Genomic DNA, 23,300 nt, shown 5'->3' on the forward strand with positions numbered 1-23,300 from the left:
CAGTATCTGAGTGATTCAGGTCATTTGCCACACCAATGGCTAAACAGGTCATCTCAGAGCAGATCAGCCAATCAGATTTTTATACACGGGAATTCATATGTATTCAAGCAAAATCTGCTCCACAAAATACAAGGCCTGGTAACTGAATGGAAGGCATGGGTGCAGGAAAAGCCACAAATCCCCAAGAAACTTTAAATTATTCAGTTGAGATTTTGGAAACTGCCTAGTGACACTGAAGTGCCATTCCATACTATAGGGACAAGACTTCCTAGGTATGCAAAAGTGGTTTAATATTTAGAAAACACCACTATGACACTTCTCTTAAATGCCTACAAAAGAAGAAAAATATGGCAAGTGAAATGTAATTCTCAATTATTTAAAAAAAAAAGAACATCCTGTGACCCCCCTCTATACCTTTGCGTATAGAAGCCTATAGACAGATTCTATGTAAAAGGCAGATCAACTGTGATTCTACTAATATTTAGTCTTTCTTATTCAAGATGTTTTGCTATCCAATGACATGATCATGGTAGGAGACTCAAAAATCCCCAGTTATTACTTCTTTTTTACCAGACTCTTCTGGTAAAACTATACTATGTGTGCACCAGTCTATGACTGAAGTGGGGAGGGTGAGGCAGGATGGGACACCAAACACAAATTTATACTAAAATATTGCAAAAAAATACCTTAACTAGTAAGATTACACTAACAAAGACCCAATATCTCTGAATTTATCCTGCTAGACAGCATGCAAAGCAGGATTTCTGTGTCTTAGTAAAATGTTTCAATGTTCAGTTTTAGTCTTTATCAATGGTTAAGAACTTGATTCATTATCTGAATCACAATCCTGAAAAATTCTTTAAAAAAAAACACCAAAATTAAAAAATTTTGTACCAAAGGACCAGTGATGCTTTAATGAGGTGATTTAAAATTGTTGGCTTTTTGTGTACACTTTTAACAGTTGAAAATCTAGCCAAACTCATAGTGTGGCTGAACAGGTGGCACAGATTCAGCCACCTCTGATTAAATGAAAGCTAAATGCCACAAAGTGTGATAATTAGACATGCTTCCCCTACCCTGTATTTGATCACACATTTCTAATTTTGCTGTTTTTTTCCAAAGGAAGGTAAGAGTCCATTTTCCCCATCCCTATGAAATAAAGTCATTAAGAACCTAAGGACACAAAGCTAAGAAAAGAGAGGACCGGCTACTGCTAAAATGACATCTAATGGTATTAATTAAAACTTTACACTGAATTATGTTTTCCAAATAATCATCTTCCCAGCAGGTCTACAGTTTCATCAGTTTCTGTATTTAAATATTGGGAAGCGAGATAGCTTTTATTATTCCTATTTACAGCACAAAAGTCAATATGTAAATTTGTCATCACACTCCAGAATTTCTATTTTTTCTAAAGCTTTTGCATTTCATGAAAATCTTTTGCTTTCATATTTATATCTTTTAAGAAAATCAGCCTCATACGTGAAAATCTGTCAAACCTTCTATCCCTAAAACCTTTTAGTTCTTGTACTTCTATTAGAAGTACAGAAGGCAACCAAAAGGCAGTAATTTTTTTCTTGCAAACAGATTGTTCTGATAATCACAATAGCAGTTTGTGTGTGTTCTAGCATCTGCTGAGACACAAAAACAATTTGGGTGAAATCACAGCTCTAATTAAGATAAGGTGCTTGACTTCAACAGGGACTGCGTTTCACTCTCAGAATTCTAATTTGGGAACTGTTTGCGCAGTTAAGCATGTGGCACAGAAAGACTGGCATCATCTACCTACTGCATATGCCATCTGTATGCTCAAATTGGAACAGTACTCTGAAGTAGCATTTTCTAGAATTTAATTCCCTTCACTTGCAATCTGGAACATAACTTTGCGAGCAGAAGGGAATTAAATGTTACTGTGCACAAACCATAATACCAAGTTTCTAGTTCAACAAGAACTCACTCCAAATATGTTTTTCTTCTGTAATGACAACACCATTTTTTCATGGAAACATAATATTAAGCCACATGTAACTGTTACAGACAACCATCACGAATTTACCTCAACAGGGTTATACAGAAACAAATTCTTCAATTAACCCTTAACAGCCCAAAGCAGTAAAATAATGTTCAGTGCCTAAAAAAATGATTGTTCCCCAGCTTAGGAACGTTAATAGACTTCCTGGAAAATAAGTTTAAATGGTAATTTATTTTAAAGAGGCTTAAGGGGCTTCCTAAGTGCATGAATTGAGGATCCCCCTTCCTTTTTTTTTTTCCTTTTTTTTTTTTAAAAAACAGGCTGTAAAGAGTTAGTTAGGGTGCTGATGAGGTGAATATGAAGGCAGGGCTGAGTAGGTAGGTGGGACCTACTCATGTTCCGTTATCTTTGTTGTAAAATTGGTGTGCGTGATCTAACAGGACAGGCAGAAACAATTTCCCAGAAAGCAGTAACATTCAGCCATCAGCAGGCAGTTAGTTACAGGACTGAGGAAGAAATGGGATGGTTCATTAAATTCATTACCTCACAGGATGAAGATTGCGTGCGGTAACTTGGCACAATCTTAAAGGTAATACTTCCACGCATTTCCCTCTGCAAAAAGAGAAGCACTTCTTTAAAGACTAAGACACTGAAGATAGAATCTGCAAATCACTGATGTTTGAAAGGAAAGCATTGTAGTTTGACAGCAGCAGTATGTTTTGTTAAAATAAATATACAGCAAAGCTAAAATGTGAGGGCTAATTTGCCATATCGCTTATAAATAAACATTTAAATTTCCTCTCATTCATCTAAAAGATAAACAAACTTTATTAGTTTGTTAGTCTGGACAGATTTCAAATGCCGAGAGCCTAGAGCTGTATTTTAAGGTGAAAGATTCAGAGACGTGTAGGTTTCTTCCATGTCAATCTTTTCTTTGTAGCTATACTAAAGTGACATTTTCTTCCCTTTCATCATAAATTTAAATAGCAAAAGCATATTCACAGTTTCTGAAAAGCTGCATGTAGCTCTACTAAAGGTAGAAATGTAAGAAATAGTCTTTCATCAAAACAGAACATGCTAGTTTGCATTTACTATGGTGTAAGAATATTGATAACAAGTAGTAACTGCAGAGTAGCAGGAGATTGCGGCAACATACTTGCTCAGCCGTATTTTCTCAAATGACAGTTTGAATATAAGTGTCACCAAATGTCCGACAACTGCAGGACTTGATCTGGGCAGAAGGGTAAGCGGATCACTTCAAGTAATCTTGGGAGTTTTTTCCCTTTCTCCTGTCTGGCTTATTGTGAGCCAAAAAAAAAAAGAATGCTATTTGCTTGGACTCACTCAAGTTTGTCTATATGGTTCTGGACACAACAAAAGGATTAGTGATATCATCCAAGATCCCAAGGTGAGGGCTGCATACAGAAAAAATTCGCAACTTATGGAATATCAAACTTTACTAGCAAGGCCTAAGAACGAGTTTTCCTGCAAAAAGACAAGACTGTCTAAACTTAAAATATGTTGTATTTTTCTTTTTTTTTTTCTTTTTTACATCAATAACTATCAACCACAATAGTTACAAATTGAAAGAAGGGATGTTCCAGCTACATGTAAAGAATATATGTTTTTTCTATGATGATAATAAGTATTGCAACAGTTTGCCTAAAGAGGCACCTGTCCTGTCAAATTTCTGTCTTTTGATATTTTCAAGGCTCAATCTCACAAAGCCCTGAGCAACCTGGGCTGCATTCAATGTTGAGACTGCTTTGTGCAGGAGATTGCACTGGAGACCTTTGAGGTTACTTCCAGCTTGAATGGTTCTATGATTTATTGTCCTTGTATCTGTGTAAGAAGTGTATCAATAGTCAAGAAAAGCTTATTTTTTCTCATAGTATATTCAGTGACTACACTTGATGTAGACTGAAGATTTAAAACAAGGGCATGAAGTTTACAGACTACGTTGGGATGAGTAATAGGAGGAAAGCAGTATTTTTTCCTGTTACGTCCACCAGAGAGAAGAAACGGAACTCCTGCATTTCAAAGTAAACTCAAACATTAGAAAAACCTTCCTAAAACACAGAAGAGTTGTACACTAAAGTCACCTGCCTGGAGAGTTTGGGGAACATCCATTACTCAGATTCTTTTTAAGAGCTGGTCAGATGTACATCTCTCAGGAATGATTTGGTATCAGTGATCTTATCGCTGGGACTACTAAACTGAATGAATAAGATGACAACTGGAGGTGCCTTCTACCATTCCTGGATATGAGGTGCAAAAAACCCACTTCACTAAAAAACAGGGGAGAGCCTGTAGAAGGCTTTCCCAGCCGAACACAGGAAGACTTTGTTACATACATAAGTAGACTATCAAGAAGAAAAGAAAAAAGGATTTTGTAAAGAACATGAAAATGATTTCAGGCACTTACAAGCATTTTTTGTAGTTGTTCTACAGTTTGATTCGCCACACTGATTCCATTTATTTCTCGTATCTCATCCCCTACGTGGAGCGTACCTGCAGGGTTAATGAAACACGCAATCACCTCAAATATGTTTTTACAAAATGAGATAATTGTAAGACAGTACTAATATTCATAAAAAGGTATAAACATGAAACAACACTAAAATAAGGATGTCGGTAGCTATTACAAATCTGTGCAATCAATACATCAGCATGAGATGCGGAGGCACCCTATAAAGTACATGTGAAAGTACATGTATAAGTCCCTTATACAAGGACGCTGCAAAACCCCTCACATTGAAAACAATGTCACATGCAAGTAGTCAGCTGGAAATGTTCAACAGAGATATTCAAGCAGTATTTTATCAGATAACTACTTAATGCAGTTTGGTTTCTGGATACAGTCTTAATATTACCTGTCAGATTGCTGTATTTTTTCATTTCTCTGATTTTGATATACCATTATGCATTTTCTGTATGTCCACTTAACTTCAGCTTCAATGTGAATGATTGCTGTGACTACCTACAATGTCAGACGATGAAACAAATATCTACTTATCTTAGGCAAGTCATAAACTGACCTGTTGAAGCTGGGATGGGAATGGCATGCTACAACATGGCTCTAAGACACTACAAAAGCTAAACAAGGAGAGGGCAGTGAATGAATTAGTTATCCTTAGGAATAAAAGCAACCTAGGAGGTTCTTTTTTGTGACTTGAGTAGCTCAAGCCCACCCAATTCTCTATCAGTTCTCCAAAAAAACTTCCATGGTTTATTATTAGCAAGAAATGTTTTTTGTATATAATGAATCATAGAATCAACTAGGTTGGAAAAGACCTTTAAGATCATCACGTCCAACCTTTACCTCCGTACTGCCAAGTCCACCACTAAATCATGTTACTATGGGCCTCATCTACACAGTTCCTGAACACTTCCAGGGATGGTGATTCCACCACTTCCCTGGGAAGCCTGTTGCAATGCCTGACCACCCTTCCAGTAACGTTTTTTCTAATATCCAGTCTAAACCTTTCCTGGCGCAGCTTGAGACCATTACCTCTCGTCCTATCACTTGTTACTTGGGAAGAGACCAGCCACTTCCTTGCTCCATCCTCCTTCATGTAGCTGTAGACAGTGATAAGGTACCCCCTGAGCCTTCTCTCCTCCAGCCTGAACAACCCCAGGTCCCTCAGCTGCTTCTCATCAGACTTGAGACTCTTCACCAGCTTTGTGCTTTTCTCTGGACCCACTCCAGCACCTCAATATCTCTCTTGCAGCGAGGGTCCCAGAACTGAACACAGTATTTGAGATGCGGCCTCACCAGTACAAGGGGATGATCACTGCCCTGGTCCTGCTGGCTGCGCTATTGCTGATACAGCCCAGGATGCCATCGGCCCTCTTGGCTGCCTGGGCACAAGCTGGCTCATGTTCAGCAGCTCTCAGTGAGCACCTCCAGGTCTTTTTCCACCAGGCAGCTTTCCAGGCACTCTTTCTCAAATATGACAAGACCATTTGCTTCACATACATTTCTTTCTACTGCATGATTTAAATAATTTGTTCAAGTACCCTTTTCTAACTACTGTACCTAATACAATTGCTGTACCTAATATAATTAATCTTATTTGGAAAACTAGCAACTGTTAAACAGTTCCTAAACTAAAACATATATACAGTAAATTACCTGAAAAAAGTTAATCAACTTGAATCCTGAAAAATCTTAAAATCCTTTCCTGAACCAAGCTAATCAGTTTTTCCAAAGAATACCATGCAAGTACAACTTCCAGCTGGACAAATGTATGAAAACTAAACTGTGTACCTGCTAAACACAAGCACAGCCTAAAAGAGAAGAATCCTGAAAATCTCTGTTCCTATGATTTCCTTTGGATTCTCTTCTGCAAAACATACAGAGAGTGCCCGAAGTTCACAAAAACTCCTGCTACTCTCAAGAGTAAGTCCTTCAGCCACATTAAATGCTCCAAAAAGTTCTTTAGGAACTGATCTGCTGATAGTGAAATTTTAAAAAAGGACTCATCACAATGTTTATCACAATTAATAGTTTACTGAATGTGAATGCAAAAGCCCTGCATTTGAATTTCAAATCAATCTAGCTCACATCTGGAATATTAATGACCAAACCTCTAGTAAGACACTTTGAAAGTTCATTTCTTTTCACGCTTTCTCAGGAAGCCATTAAATACCCAATTCTTAAAAAATGTTCTAAATAAATGAGGCTTTCCTTTGACTGTATCATGCCAAAATTAAAATTGTGCTTGCATTGAGTGTAATTGTGATTAAACAATAATAATAGTGCCCTGGAATAGTATTAAGATCCTTTAGCATTATTCAAAGTACAAATCTGATAGGATTAAATATTAGAATGAGAATCAGAGTCAGTAATATCCCTGTATCAAATTATTTCAACAGTGCATTTAAATGAAATTCCCTCTTCTGGAGCATTTCCCATTTCTGTTATTCTGACAGAAGTGAAGATTGTTCAGTTTGTGCTTGGAATGGAGCAGTATACATAAAAATTGGGAATAAAGCATGGATATTTAGTAGTAGATGGTCATTCTGTTTTGGGGAGTGGATGAGCTAGGAAACCATAAGAAGACATTTTCAGTCTCAGGGAAGAGGCTATTATTATTCTGTAGAAACTTTATACTTTTCATAAATATTCTTGTTGGAAAAGAGTATTCTTGACATCTTTTAATAACAGGGGTTCTGTACCATTTGTAGCTCTCATGATACCTTTGCTTAGCCATTTAATTTTGGTTGCTTTTGGTTCCTTTTCTATTGACAGTGCAGTGTTTCTTTAGAACTTAAACTATTCATGACTTATTGATGTATAACTCATTTGCAACAATAAAGAATGCATGTACTTCTGGAACAAATGATTTCCTTCTTTGTCTTTGCAAGCCAGAGTGAAGACAGTCTTAGGAAGTGTGTGCTGTTGCTCTGCATAGAAGTAGGAGAAATCCTACCCTATTAGGAAGAGCACAGAACAAATTCTTCGGAAACATGTTTTGTAGCCAAAAGGAAGTTCTGTAGCTGAAAAGTGAAAGGCTTTGAACAGATAATCATATTTTCACCAAGTCCTCACATACGTTTCGTTAGACTTGAAGAAACATTATCCGAGGTATCAGTGTTTTAAAAATTAGTGTGAGATTTACATTAAGACTCTTCGAGAATGTAGCATAGACAATTTACAACTGCTGTTTTTCTGGTGAGGATAAATGGGCAGCCAGTAAATCCTCTCTCTTATTTGGAAATCTTTTAAAATGCCATATTGGGACCTCTTCTTAAATGGTTTCACATTTAAGCACATATGCCCCAAAACCAGTCAGCAGCAAAAAAATGGGTTAAGGTACTGAGAGCTACTGAGGACTCAGGCTATATGCAGATGCCCTAAAAATAATATTTACAGTGTAAGTATTCTAAAAAGAATCCACAGGTAAAAACTGAATGGACAACTGAGCTAAGTTAAGGCACAGACACAAAAGTGAAAGCCAAGACATAATTAAAAGCCTGAAATCTAAGGTACATTCATGTACTTATCCTACAAGAGCAGACAGGTCAACAAAAAGACAATTTTTAATGGCTGAAACTATCCTCTGGTAGGTGCAAGTAGATAGCATCTTTACAAGCCTATCTTCCCACTTTAACCTTTTGAATAGGCACAACTATATTCAGCACGACTGGGTAGAGCTGCCATAGAGATAGAAAGCAGACATCACAGCAGCCACGTTTTTGTGATTGGGAATTATGCAGTTTGTACTTAATATTGCTAGGCCTGAAATTATACAGTTCCAGTAACCCTCCCAGTAGATCTGTTACCTAGTCATTGGTGTTACACTCTGGCAGTTTTCCATATAGAAAGAGAAGACAGGAGAAACAACAACATACCCCCCTCTCCCACCCTCTCCTCCCAAATGAAAGCCACAGATCCTGTCAATAGGATTCAAAGACATGTTGTGCTCAAGATCACTGTGAACTTGTATTTATATGGGTCTATTCGGTAAAAATATTCTAAATATAGGTATGTTGAATGAAGCAGTGAATGAAAGCATCTAGAGCACTAACAAAAATAGAAACATGCAGAAGAGCTGCCTTAGGTGCAGCACATATAAAATAGGTTAAGATTCCCAAATCTTTAGAAATAAAAGACACTGTATAATTAAAAAGAAAATATCAGAGTGTTAATGGGCATAGTTGGTTTTTTAACCACCTTTAACAGGTTTTAGAAGTTTTATTACACCCATATTATGGAACACAGTCTTGTGAAAAAATTCTGTGTAGAGATCACCACTATTTAAGTACAGCTGAAAGAAAACCTTTTTCCTGTGAATCTTAGAGCAATCTCCTTGTAAAATTCACTTTTAGAAGCCAAAACAATTTCAGTTCAGAGGGTCCTCTAAGGGAATATAGAAGTCCATATGAATTCCATTTTTGCTTGTACAGAACATTTTATCTTTCCTGCTTATTGACAGGTTTGATCATATCAAGGAGACTAAGTGAATATATCAGGAAAAGGACTGCTGTACCCTTTCCCTGTTTTATGTTCTGTCTCCCTAATTACCTGTTCCTAGCATCCTTTGAAACAGAACAGCAGACTAGAAGAAACCTTGGTCTGACAAATGATGAAAATTTGTGTATTCATCTAAAGAAGAAGATGGCAAACTGGAAAAACTAAAGTAACACTTCTAAGCTGCAATCCAGCCTTGCAGCTAACAACTTAGTGGGAAGTTTATCTGTTTAAAGTAGGACAAAGCCCAGATATTTTTTTTTGACATCTGAACTGGACACACAAAATGGAAAAAGGAGCAGACTGGAGATGAGAAAAGATGTGTGTGAAGCGTTTGCTATAGTAGTGAAAACTGAAAACAAAGATCCAACTTCCAGGCACAAGAAATGTTTTTATTTCAAAAATCACTTTTATGAGCCTCAACATCAAAAGTACAAAGATGCTGTGTGAAAATACATGGAGAAATTTATTTTCTTTTTTATTGAACAAAGCTCTTTCATTTTTACATGGAAAAGCACTATAAGTAGTCAAGGGATTTTTTTTTTTTTTTTAACAGAGCATTAAATAGGTATAGCTCCAGAAGTTATTGGCATTTTTATCTCTTATCGAGCTGTACTTCCATTACCCTAGTTAAGGCCTAAGTGAAACACAGTGGGCTCTCATCTCAAAATGCAGACTGGAAGGTAACAAAGGTGCTCATCTGGACTCCATCCAGATAGAGGCACACTACTATGAAAGAGTAGCAATCAAAATGAGGAGTACAACCATTACACAGTTTGTACAAAATTATTTAAATAACTGGGTTTGAAGACAAAGCTAATAATGACAAATAATTACCTTGCCGGTGAATCATTCCTCCATGCATAATTCTTGCCACAATGCAATGGTTCAGCTCATTCATTTTTAAAGTGATTCCCTAGAAAGAAAAAAAAGAAAAAAAGAAAAAAGCTTGAAGGCAGGGTATAAATCCTAAGTTTATAATAAAAACTTTGCCACTCATTTATATATGAGCAGTGAAAACAAATACTCTTTATAAGTGAAGATGCAATACTTTAATGCATGAGCATTCTGGTTTGTTAAAGATGCAGTTCTGTATTACAGTGCAAAGTGCCCAGTTTAGTTAAAAGCTTAATCTGCTGTAAGTACTACAAGGTTGTTTTTAAACAAAACCAGCAGTAGTATGAATGCATACAAAGCATTTTAAGTGAAGTATATACACAGGAGAATAAGTATATACAATGGCTGCTGAACTATACCAGTTATATCGACAACCCCACTTCAAAGTGCAGAAAATGTCATTAAAATCATTATAATACTGATCTTTACCAGCACAGAATCAAGAATAATAGTGAGGTGTCCTCCATACCATTGGTTCATCTGTGTTCTTCTGGAACTGCACCAGTCGAACTCGTGTTACATTCTCCATATCCATATCACCGTTGGCGCTTTCTGGAGAATCCCCGTTTAGGTATGGAGAGGTGGGAGGAGGCGTAACTCTCAGCGCTTCATCACTGTAAACTTCATGTGCCACTACATCATGAGTTTGAAGTAAGGCCTAGAGGGGATTACAGCAACAAAATATCAGACTTCCATAATCTATGATGCCAACCACTAATTTTTGTAAGTATTTTTGAAGCTTTTTAGAAATTAAAGGAAATCCAAGATATTTGTGCCTCACTGTCTATATAGGAACTTTTCCCTTGAAGAAAGTTTAAGATAAACTTCAGCAGATTGCAAATGCGTACACACAACCCTAGCCTTTAAAATCTGCATGAGCAAACCTGATTTTCTGCCGTAGATGTCTCAATAAGAATGATGCTGCTTCCCTTTTCCTCATCTTCTGCAAGGTGTCAGAATTAAGACATTTTTATTTATGTGCCTAGACACAGAATTAGGAAGCTAACTTTCTGAGCAAACTGTTCTATAGTAATTACCCTAACAAGATGGAAAGCTATTTAGATCCCGTGGTATTTTATTCTAATTAAGACAGGCTGTGCATCAGTTTTGTCTGAAAGAATGAAATACTGTTCTTTTTTTGTTGTTTACCAGCATAATCACTTCCATAGTCTCCCCTTCCTCCAGAGCACAGACCCAGCACAACCACACTGCATTCAGAATGCCTGATAAAAATTACCATCTAAACCAATAAACTGCTCAAATAGTACTTTGTTGGTTTTATTCTGTTTCTTCATGTAGAGAATGGTACAGCACATAATTGTTTAAATGTCATTTCATATCTGCATTCAACTCTTAATGAGTATATTATAGCAAACTTGCTTCTGTCCAAAACCTAGATATGATTTATATGTGAACATGCTAGTTCTACTCCTATACTGACTTATCAAGCATCAGACATAGATCCTGCTTTTATACCCAAATTGTCATGTTTCTCAGATAGGGATTGATAAATCAAGCCTAGTTCTTGCAGTATCTCCGCAAAAGTAGAGACATCAGCGACCACTGCAGTTAGAACCATCAATATTATAGTTCATATCTTGTTAATTTTCATCTAAATGCTCATAGCTCTTAACTTACAAAACCCACCAATCTTGCAAGGCTTTAGATTGACATCTAGAATTTAATTTGGCAGAGAAATCTGACTCTGCAACATCTTAGTCTTCAATGAAAATGTTGAAGTACAACTTAAACTGAAAAAAAAGTGATAAAAGATGTATTTCTAAAGTAGAATCCAAGGGAGAAATGGGAGTTTCATGGCCTCTGCAAAATCCTGAATTTGTCCCCAAGGTAGGAATTCTAAAGTGTACCATGTTATAAATGGTAATTTCATAAACAGTTTTCCTCAAATCAGTTTCAAACTATAGTTTGGAATTCAGCATTATAATGATGGAATGGAATTCCCTAAATTAGCAAGGCTCTGCCCATATTCCTTCCTGTTTTTCTAGTGTTTTAAGCCCACTCACACAAATACTGCTTTTAGTTAAATACTAACCTGTATCTGCATTTTCCGTTTTCACCTTATTTTGTCAACCTCTAAGCTCAAATTTACAATTCCTCTGCATTAGTCTGTACTACTAAAGCAATATTTTGTATTAGAAATCTGGACCATACATGTAAAATCACTTTAAATAAATAAATTCTTAATTTGATTTTTTTTTTTAATTGGGTGTAAACTGATGTGTGAATACTCCTATATAGGTTTAGAGATTTAGCTTAAATCTCATTCTAGCATCTGAAAACTGTTTGCAGTTGTCCCAGACAAGATAAGAGCAGCTGTGTGCAAACATGCATTAGCTCTGGCTGTTACAAGAAATATCCACTCTAGGAGTGAGTGTGGTCTTGGCTTTGTGTGCAAGTGCTTTTTAACAGAGCAAGATAATCTTTTATGCTTCCTTCAGCTCAATCTATTCAAAGCTACTCAACTTCATGCACCTGCCTGTATCTGTTATACTCTCCATGCTTCAACATTACATTTTTGGGCCTTATATTTGTTTCACGTCACGTATTTGTCTGGCTTTATACTGTATTTTTAGCAATAGTGTACACTTTGTAGGAGGTTAAAGTATGGTAGTTTGAACATTTTTAAAGGTTCAAAACTATACTAGATTACTTCTGAATGTGTTAACAAAAAATAACACAAATTCAGAAACACCAGATATTAAAGTACAGCAAGTTCAGTTTAAATATTGAAAACCTGTAATATAAAGACAGCTATTGGACTTAAAGATACTAATTTTCATGCATTTCTGTTAAGTTTGATAACTTAGATTTTTTTCCTGTCTCCTTTTCATTTGCAAAACATCATAATCATGCTGAAAATTTGTCTAGTGAGAACAACTGCTTACTACTATATTGTAGGATCATTGTCTCTAAAGAACAGTGTAGGAAGGCACATGATGATGGCTAAAACTTCAATATGTAATTAAGGAAAGCTCTCCCAGTATAGCAAGCATTTCGATTGCTGCCACATACTAAACACAGAAATAGAACCTTTTGCAAATAAAACTGGCACATTTGAAAAACTAGTTGTGTAATTGAATAAAAGCTCCTTGAACACAACAAATGAGGTACTTGATAATCTTTTAAAGAACTCTTAAATTAATTATTCGCTGGAAGATCTCTATGCAAAATTTACATAAGTTTTTTGAATTAAAATGTTAAGCATGTACAGACTAAATTAATAATTCACTCCCGTACCCATGAGGCACCCAAGGATAAACCAAAACTAAAACAAGAAAGCTTGAACTTGAAGATCTCAGTGCCAGTAAGTGTACCTACAAATGCTTTATTTGCTTTGGTTTTGTAAAGGCCTATACATAGTCTAAACCAATAACACTGTGTTTAAGTACACGATTCAGACTATACTCCATTGTCTTCTGATCAGGTATACACATCAGGTAATAACATAAACAACAGTAAAATACAATGCTATCATACAGGTGATAATACATATGATCCTACTTACTAAACCTTATTGCTTCAGTCTCTGGTTAGCAACTTACTAACCAGAGTATTGCTCTGTACAGTGTTTGGTAAACACACTGAGTGTAGGCTGGCAATACTGTTTTATAAAATTATTTCCTTTCATAATGGTATCTATTTTAAAGGCTTTGGCTCTGAAGGAAAGTTTACCATGATACATAAGAACAACTTTGTAAGGTCTGCAACTTTATAAGAGGTGTATCCAGAAGCAGGACTAGGAACGATGGGAGAGGATGGGATTGCCTCTGACATCTGGAAACTCTCTGGTCTTTGGTGTCTGCACCTTATATCCTCCATATCCTCCCTAACATGGACTGTGTGCTTGTTCCCTTGCTTCTTCTGGCTCTGGCAGCATTTAAGTTGTCCCTAAATCTTTTTGCTCTTTTTGGAGCAGTTTTCTACTAGTTTGGCACAGTACAGTACCAAAGTGTAGTGCAAGGGAGAGGATGAAACATGGGGAGAGGGGATGTGACTACATCAACTAGCAGTTTAGCTTGGGACGCCAGAGACTAACTTACTGAAATTATTCCTTATAAAAAAACCTCTTTACTGATTTGCAGCTTATTCCATATAAAAAACCTACCCCAACTTTTTATAAAATTGCAGCAAAAGAATTCTGACAGATGGTTTTATGTTTAGGAAGATATCAGGTGGAAATACAGATACCTGTAAAAGATTATTTCCAGCTCACTCTTCCTATTGCTTGATTTGATATATGAATTTTTTATATGCCACATTAATTTTTATTGATGCCTACTCTGAAAGTAATTCATACTTAAAAAATGGTCTTTCTCCACAGTGCCTAATGTTTTATCAACACTGTGTGGTAATTATGCAAAGAAAAAAAGGTAAATCAAATGAAAGTAGAGCACCAGAGAGTATTATTCTTGTTTTTTTTCCTTCCCCCTTTGATTTTTCCTAAATATTTCTTACAATACAGGTAAGTACCATTCCGCCTTGTTTTATGTTCTATTTCAAGCAAGTTTTCCTGTCAAATATTCAACCAGATTTGTTACCAACTTCAGGATAGGTATCATCTCCAGGCAATAGCATATCTGTGTGGCTAAGTACAACATAAAAAGCCAATGTCTGCATTAGCAATTAGCGTAATGAAACAGGAATGAATCGGCAAGTAAAATAATTGTGTTAGTTAGGATGTGATGTACACACTGAACATGTTGCAGGAGTGATTACTTCTGAGCAGCTTCTATCTTGCCTTGTGGACTGAATGCCCATCAGATGCTGGATTACACTGGCTTCTGGAGTACATCTTTGAATTTTATTTTAGCTGAATCTGGTTTTCATGCTCTCTATATAAAGTAACAATCAGGAGATTCACTTCAAAACACACTCCTACTCTGATTTTAAGTACTAAAATAAATGCACGCAAGGCTAGAGTGGCCATCAAAAGAACACACTGGGACATGGAGCTATCCAGATTTAATCTTATACCTGAATATGAGGTTTGTTTCAGCTCACTCTTTCGTGGAAATTAGGTTTATCCTTCAGACTTACTGTAATTCAGCTTTCAGGTGAGCAAATTCCACAAAGCCCCCCACAATAACCCTTGTGTAAGGAAAAGTCAAATTCATGATTTTAAACTGACAATAGTGTACAGCAGATTTAAGCAAGCACTTTTATTTCTAAATTTATGAACTTCATCCACGGCAAAAACAGAAGAAATCTTTTAAGCAGTTTGAAAAGACTGGGCTTCACTAACTTGAATCAAGTTATTAAGCAGTCACAGAACTTAGGATAATTACTGCCAACAAATCAGGTTTGTGAAATAGACACAGTAGGAATTGATATGTAACTAGATTGTAGAAGCTATTGATTTATCATAAAATAGTGTTGAATAAACAGTTATTTTGCAATGTATTCATTCACCTTTATCCTAATAAGACCTTGGAAGAAAGAAAAATAACGATCCCAGCTCTGCCTATGCAAATCCAAAAGGATTCGCTCTTCTAAGTGCAACACAGCTCCCCTAAAGACAGTGAAATTGTTCCATAATTAGATCATTCCAAACTGTTGACAGTTTTCAGCACAGTAATGAGGACCAATAGTAGTAGTAACAGTAACTATTTTGCCAGACCAGCAGAAATATTTATGAATAGATATATTGTATTATATGCAGGTTCATCTCTTGCAGATTTTAGGGAGAACTTACTGAACTTAAGTTTTCTAATATAAAGAATATGATAAAAAATAAACCCAAGAAGAGTAGCATTTGCTTACCATGAAATGAGGTTGTGTTAAAATACGCTTTAGCTCCTTTGCATCATTGTTCTCTGGGTAACATGAAATTTCTTCCAATACCTGCAAAATAAGGAGGAGAAATGCCCATGATAACTTTCTTTTAAATAAAGCTGTTAATCAAACAAATGAAAGCCCTCACCGATCAGTCAGAATATCTATAAGAATACACAAAAGAATATTTTTGACAGGAGAGCACTTAGGAGAATGTGCTCCCCCAAGAGAATAAAATACCTCATTTCGATTTTCTTTCTGAGAGAGATTAAAGCAAAAATTTGAAAGAAACAGTTACTCTTTTTCAATTGAAAGTATTCCTCCAACAGCTAAATATATGGAATCAGAAAGGAAGTGCTAATAAGAGACACACATCACCACCAACAACTGCTACTTTCACGCACGATCTTAATTTATTAAAATAATCAGTTTAAAAGCAGAATTAAGAAGACTCATAAAGCCTTCTCCCACAAATTAGATCATTAAAGACATCAAGTGTAGGTGTAGTCCATCTGCTATCTCACCTCCAAGCTCCAGATTTTGTAAAATCGGAGCCATACTTCAGCTTATCACTGGGAGAAGGAAGAGGAAGTAAATCTTTAACCTATTTGCCTGCAACCTGATACTTACACCTTTATTTTCACATGCAGCTACTTGGAAAACAAAAGCAGAGTAATTTACTTCCAGAAGCACCTTCCAGGATTAACTTACAGAAAAATTTTCAGAATAGGACTTCAGGGTTTCTACAGTGTGACTTCAGTCACTACACACTGTTTTAAAGTCTTCCTGTTCATTCTGTTTTAATAGAACTATAAACAGTGTTTCCCTTTGACACTACCCTTAAGAACTGTACTTACTTATACTGATAATATAGAATACAGCTATTTTGCTTTCACTACTTGTAATAAATAAACAAAATACTGTCTGTCGGGTATACTTATGAACATCTGAGTCTTACTTGGTCAAATGGGCCACCTTCTTGCATTTCTAGGTCTGCTTTTCTTAGAGCTACCTATGATAAATTTAGTTTTTAAATTTAAGGATCTGATACCTAGAAATGTTGGGGTTTTTTTTGTTTTTTTGTGACTTAATCATATAAATATGAAACTTCTGCAGATAAACTGAATATTAAAGATACTGCATTTACCCAACAACAGTATTTTAATGCTGCTATTGTTGCAGCAAAGGTTAAGCGATGAAACTGAGTAATGTATGTAACACAGACATAATTCAATGATGCACATTTATGTAACTTAAATAAGCAACAGTAGAATTCAGAAATAATTCAGATTATACAACAGAATATGCATTGATGTCTTAATGAAGAAAAAAATGTTTCACTTGAAATACAATCAAACTTTCAAAGTAAAAAAAAAAAATACATATTTTAAAGCCATTACCTCTTTGGCTCTCTGTACAGCATCACTTGGAGGATTCCTGATTTGTGGTGAAGATTTTGTGTTTATTTTATCATAAAGCTGAAATAACAGGAAAACAAACTTTTGAAATCATATGCTACTTTACATAAAGTAATGATGAGTGCTAACAATAGCCTGCTTATGTTACCAAAATTAAAATGACTGTTAAACTGCATGAGCCACAGATGTTTTATATACAAAATCTAGCAGCTCAGGGTTTTGGCTTTTCATTTTTAAACATTTCCAGATTTGAACAGTGCCATAGATTCAGAGTTCATAGGATGACATGGGAAAGTTCAAGAGGTTAAGGGATTCTGCAAACCTCCCATGCTTTTTCCACAGATTTACCGAAACTATATTCTTCTACTAGAAGTGATCCTATGAATCTCAAATAAATGCTGTGAGCCATACATTCTGCTATAAAATCAAATTATTCCGCATATCGCGCTTGTCTCAATAAATCAAAGCATCAAACATTCCGAACAGTAATTTAAATAAACCTCAGAATATGGGAAAATGCTCTTGAAGACAGAAGGGTACAAAAGCCAAAATCTTAGAAGAGAAAACCAAAACTTCCCAAGAAGGAGTGCTCACACACACACACACACACAAAAGTACCCTTATTTTTACTAGGATTTCCTATTGGACAGAAGAATGCCAAATTATTTAAATAGGAAATTGTAAACCTTCCAGGTTAATTATTTGTTTTGAAAAAACTTTTAAAACCCCCTAACTACACAAAATACAATAGGAGAAAGATCTGTCTTCAGTTTCAAATTAAGAGATAGATATCACAGGCTTTCTTCCATACAAACCTAACAGACTGTGTAGGTTTCAAAGGAATAAATGATACTTGAGAACAAAAAGGCATTGTAATAAGTACTATTTTCAAATAAAAATCTTTCGGCTTACTTTTCAAATGATATGAAGATGGACATGCCTGTAATTACATCTATTTATGTTAGATGACTTCTTTGAAATGTTAGACAGAAAAAAGACACAAATAACTATTTTTAGACTATTAGAGAATTTTTTATCACAGTGAGGGTGGTGAAACTCTGCAACAAGCTGCCCAGGGAAGTTGTGGAGGCTCTCAACTTTGGAAATACTCAAAATCTGACTGAAATTCAAAATAGTGTACATAAACAAAGTTTCAAAATACACAAGGGACTCTTAACACCTTTGGCATTCCTAACACTGTAAAGGATGAGTTGATAAGAACACCCCATTTAGGCTGTTCAGCAAGGGTTGCTCAGAAGCTCGCTTGGAGAAGCTTACAGCTGCATGGATTGGCTGAGGACAACCTCGGATATTTGAAAAAGGGAATCCTGTCATGCTGCAGAAGTGCTCTCTTATATTTCTCATGTGAAACACTATTCCGTTTTAGAAGGGATGTAAATTGCAATAAATGCAATCCAATAGCATCACCATAATCCCACATGCTGAACATTTCAAGTCCATATGTAAATAAATAAAGAGGAAAAATAGAAAAGTCAAGCTAAATCAGTTTCTTCCACATCCAACAACTTCATCTTGTGCTGCCAAAATACTTAACAGTTCAAGCAGCATTGACCACTGGTGAAGTCTTTAAATTACAAGCTTTCTGCTACCTTGTAGTTCCGGAGACATTTTAGCTGTGTACACAATTATTTGGTTTTTCCTTTTCTTAAATAAGTAAACAAAACATACCCCAACTCCAACAACTCCAAACTGTTAAGTATCACATTCATACAGCTGTTGAGAAACTGCATTAAGTACTGCGTACCAAGTGCAGTAGGAGCTGATACCCAACATGAATACTATTGAGTGTATTTTTCTAAGAGACACACATACATCCTGTTTAATGAAATAGTAGAAATCACAGGAAAGATTAATGAAATTACCTATTCTAACAATTGTTTAAAAGCTAAGTTGCTAACTACTCAAATTGCTGTTACTGTGATTCAAAAGAACCGGCAGTTTACAGAAACAATTTTTTTCTCACTATCATGGGAGAGTTATCTTCTGAGACTAGGAAGGAGGCAGAAAGGAAAGTAGAAAGCAGTGCCTCTAAGAATGTTTAGAAAAAAATCAAGGCGAAGTTCAGACTAAACAAGGGTGCATTTATTTTCTCATACTGAGGCATGGTACTTAAATTTCATCTTCCAGGAATGCCACTTACAGAGACTTGCTTCCAAAGCATCAAACTACTCGGAGGGACTCTGACAGTACTTAAGAGAAAAACCTTCATATTTGCATTAAGGCTTAAAGCCTATATATTACCCAAGACACAGGATCCATTCATTGTTTCTGGAGGTAGAAGACAGCCTCAATTAGAGAAAGGATGTATTTTTAGTAGCTTCCCTAGCACAAGCAGATCTCTTCTAGAGAATCTTATTGGGTACTTTACCTTCAAAGCTTATTACAGTCGAAGGCACTCATTCCAGAGTCTAATAGAAACACTATATAAGCAGCCTACACCACATTACATTTACTCTGAGTATGTGTTTTTCTCTGTCCAATCTTAACTCTAAAAAGCAAGAAGGAAACAAAACACACAATAAATCTGAAAAGAAACTTGGAACTTCTCCAACTTGAAATGCATATTTAAATGGTGAATTTCTAACTAAAACATGGCATGGTTGAAATGGTATACTCTAATTCAAATTAGTTCATGAAGTTTTTAGCTTACAACCAAGACATATCTTTAAAATCATAAGAAGTAACAGTGAGTGAACCCAGAAACAAAGGAAGTATTTGTACCTCTTAGTATTTGCTTAATATTTCATTTTTTTTTCAAGATACCATTTCAGCAATGCTTTCACAGAATTTTTTGGGCACTAAAATAAATCTAATTCTAAACTGTCTTGTTTGGTATGGTCTCATATAAACAGAAGGACACATCCAGGGTATTATTCTGTATCTCTTATTTCCAATTTTAGTAACTGTATGTGCAGTCTGGACAGAATTTTTTAGCATTATGTTATGAACCCTATTTTAAAAAACTCATTAACAATAATTAGTCTTTATTGGTTACAGAAGATTATAAGTTTTCTGTCAGAGCACAGCAGAATCTGGCAAGAGGAGCAAAGCTTATGCTCTGCATTAATGCACCCAAACTGGTGAGCAGTCTTACTTCATTTACAATCTTTGAAAAAAAAAGATTGTTTTGCAACATTTTTCAAGTATTTTTGCACTTAAACAGCAGCTGTAGAAGAAGCAATTAAGAAAAAGAAATGTGCAACTCTATAATTTGAAGGCATCTGAATTTAGAGGTTTCATTTTGACACATGAAGAAGAATATTTGCTCCCTTAGACATAAGAATCTAACACACCTTTAAATGAATGTTTTACAAAATGTTTAAAAAAACTGTGAATGAAACCTGTTTGCACACATCGTAGATTAAAGTAAACATTAATGACAATTCCAGCCAAGCCTCATATAGTCCTGTGGTACAGAATATATTAACATGTGCAGTTAGCTACACAATTTTAATCACAGAAAATCAGCCTGTTTACAATGCTGCTGTTTTACAGCAGCCCTGCAACTCTAAATCCTTCAGGGACCATGCCAAAGCTGGTTTCTTATGGAACAGAATAAAGTGGTTCATTCTTCACTGTCCTCAACTGAATGTTTTTCTATGTAATACCAACAGACATTCAGTGGAGTAAAATCTGTATGTGCCCCAACGATGTGCTCTCTTTTTCCTGGGATGCTTTTATTTTCCAGCAAATAACTCTGCCCCTCACCCCAACCTCCAAGCATTTCACTCAGCAATAAGCATAAATATAACCAAAAATTTCTAATAATAATTAACAGTAATTGTAAAATGCCACAGCAATTGTAATAGTTAGAATTTCAAGACTTCCGAATATTTTGCTTCTCAGTCTCACTTCTCAGCAGCAATTCTGCATTTGCTACAAGGAAAATCAGAAAAAGAGCTCCCTATAGAAAACCTTAACAATCACAACAGATATGTTAACAAAACCAGATATAACAAACATTGACATTATAGCTAATTAATAGACTAAAACTACTTCTTAAAAAGACACATTTTGCTTAAGTTTTGCATGCTAGAACACAAACAGTATGAAGAGAATACCCACAAGAAGTCAAGTTGTGTCACTATCAGTTGCCCAGCTTCGTAGTTGTCTTCTATCTGTATAAAGGGAACTCGTTTCTTCTGATGTTTAAAAGCAGACAGTCCAAAGCCTAATCCGCAATCAGGCAGGCAAGACAAAACAACAGACTCGTCTCTTCTGACTAGTTTTTCAGATGTGCAGAAATTGCTTTTTAACTGTTTCCTGTAAGACGAGTCATAATACTGCCCAAACACAACCTCCATTCAGTGTCACTCTGAAAAATCTAGATGCATCACAACTAGGAGAAATTTAGCCTCACTGTCTGGTCAAATCTTGAATGCAATCAAAGCTAGATCACACAGTGAAATCAGCAAGTATTTTATCAAAAATCTGGAAGTTACTGTGATGCAAAAGAGAAACTTTTGTTAAAACAAGAGCTACTGAACTGCTAGAACATACCCCCCCCCCCCCGATCTTTCAACACAAACATGTTTTTTGAGGATTCCATCCTAATTCAGACAGATAGATACTGGGTTGCCAAAATCAAGTATTTAAATCTCCAAACTGAAACATCTAAAAATAATCATTAAAATATGTAATTATATATTTGATTTTTGATTTCTGAACAATATAAATATATACAATACAGTGAGATTAGAGGACTGTTTTTCATCACTTTTAGGTTTTGTACCATCTAAAAATTCTTGGGTGGAGGTGCTGCCCCTTGCACAGGAACATTTACTAACGAATAGGCTTGTTGCTCTGTTACCTTTCACAGCTCCCTATCATGGATCTCCATTTACTCCAGTGGTTTCATGTGCTGCAAGTCTGAAAGAAATCCATGATCTACTGAATGAAATAATATTCACAAGCAGCAATAGCAAAGAAGTGCTAAAATTAAAAAGCCAATTAGATAACCGATAGACCACCTCATTCTTTCTTCCACGAGTTCTTTCTAATTTCTCCTTTCCTGTGTAAAATGTTGTAACCTTCCTATGGGTGCCTCTTTCCCTGGGATTCTATGCCTTTATCCGTGAAGGTAACAATTCCTACTGAAAAACACACTGAGTAACAAGGCCACAGTCAGCAGGGCCTTTATCTTCAACTTTGTTTAGGGACAGTTTGTTCTTTTAAATCTGTTTTTCACTGTTAAGGTCTGTGTCTGAAGCTCACTGTTACCATTTTAGCATCAGTGACCTAACATTCATTTATAATGCATATTATAATTCTACAGCACACACTGTAATCCCATCTTGTATGAAAGTCTGAAACTTCTTTAAGACTATTTTCTAGACTCCAAAGCATTACAGGTTTCAGCTCTCCACAGCTTCAAACTTCCTGTAATACACTTACAGCAGTACGATCAACCTTTGCATTCAAATTCCTTACACTGTGAAATGCTGTGCAATGAAACAGTGAACAAAGCTAACCCAATAGAAAGCTTCAGGAAGTAGTTAATCTGCTAAAATGAAGTCTCCCTGACACAGTATTCATAGAACAAGACAGTCTGAAGCAGTACATTAATTCTGTCTGAAGAGGCAAATATTTGCTTCTGTCATACCACAGAACTGACAGCTGCCATCACTACAACTTGTTAGTTCAGGCACTCAGACTTTCAGTAACCCTGACAGAGGTTATGTTAATTTGAAATACTCAATTTCTTTCTACATATTCACATTCATGCAACATATGAATTGTTTTATGTAAAAAAAATTCTTACAGTAGCAAAGAGAACTCTGAACTTCACTTTGATTATTTACGTGATAGAACTGAAATATGCATACTCTTGATTTTTAGAGGAACACTTATCTGCAAAATGTAGGCCAACTGTAATTTGCTTTTAAAAGTCATCTGCATTCTTACATATTCTTAATGTGTTACTTGTAGAATAGAGTTACACTTGCTGCTACCTGTGCCAGAGATGAACCAGATTTTCTTATGTCTTTACCTAAAACAACAGGTAAGAAAAAATTATGCCAGGTAAAGTCAATCAACGCTATGGAATTTTAACTTCAAGCTGCTTCTTTTTTTTGGAACCATCCCACACTTGGGCTTCTTCACTTATTGTAAATCATGAACTTAGCTTTTGGGCAGAAGAAGAGAAGAGAGGAAACTCACCTAAACCAAGCCAAATATTTTTCTCTGTGTATTAGTACAGTTCCCTCTGCACATGATTGCAATG

At 35.7% G+C, this 23,300-nt stretch overlaps 1 protein-coding gene across 15 annotated transcripts in view; it reads right to left on the reverse strand.

Moving 5' to 3' along the window:
* The window catches only part of CASK (calcium/calmodulin dependent serine protein kinase), a 200,331-nt gene that overhangs the window by 26,834 nt on the left and 150,197 nt on the right, over positions 1-23,300 (reverse strand). For 13 of the 15 annotated variants that reach the window (XM_062624824.1, XM_062624830.1, XM_062624828.1 and 10 more), the window contains 6 exons: positions 17,039-17,116; positions 15,627-15,707; positions 10,315-10,503; positions 9,786-9,864; positions 4,398-4,483; positions 2,516-2,584 (listed from right to left, as the gene is read on the reverse strand). In XM_062624824.1, coding sequence (XP_062480808.1) covers positions 2,516-2,584; positions 4,398-4,483; positions 9,786-9,864; positions 10,315-10,503; positions 15,627-15,707; positions 17,039-17,116 — 582 coding nt within the window. Of the gene's footprint in view, positions 1-2,515; positions 2,585-4,397; positions 4,484-9,785; positions 9,865-10,314; positions 10,504-15,626; positions 15,708-17,038; positions 17,138-21,142; positions 21,287-23,300 lie in introns of those variants that run through there. The other 2 variants (XM_062624832.1, XM_062624834.1) reach the window with 2 other exon arrangements.

Source organism: Pezoporus occidentalis, unplaced genomic scaffold (genome assembly GCF_034315485.1).
Source record: "Pezoporus occidentalis ecotype Australia unplaced genomic scaffold, CSIRO_AGI_Poc_V1 ctg272, whole genome shotgun sequence".
In the NCBI taxonomy this organism is placed as follows: Eukaryota; Metazoa; Chordata; class Aves; order Psittaciformes; family Psittacidae; genus Pezoporus; species Pezoporus occidentalis.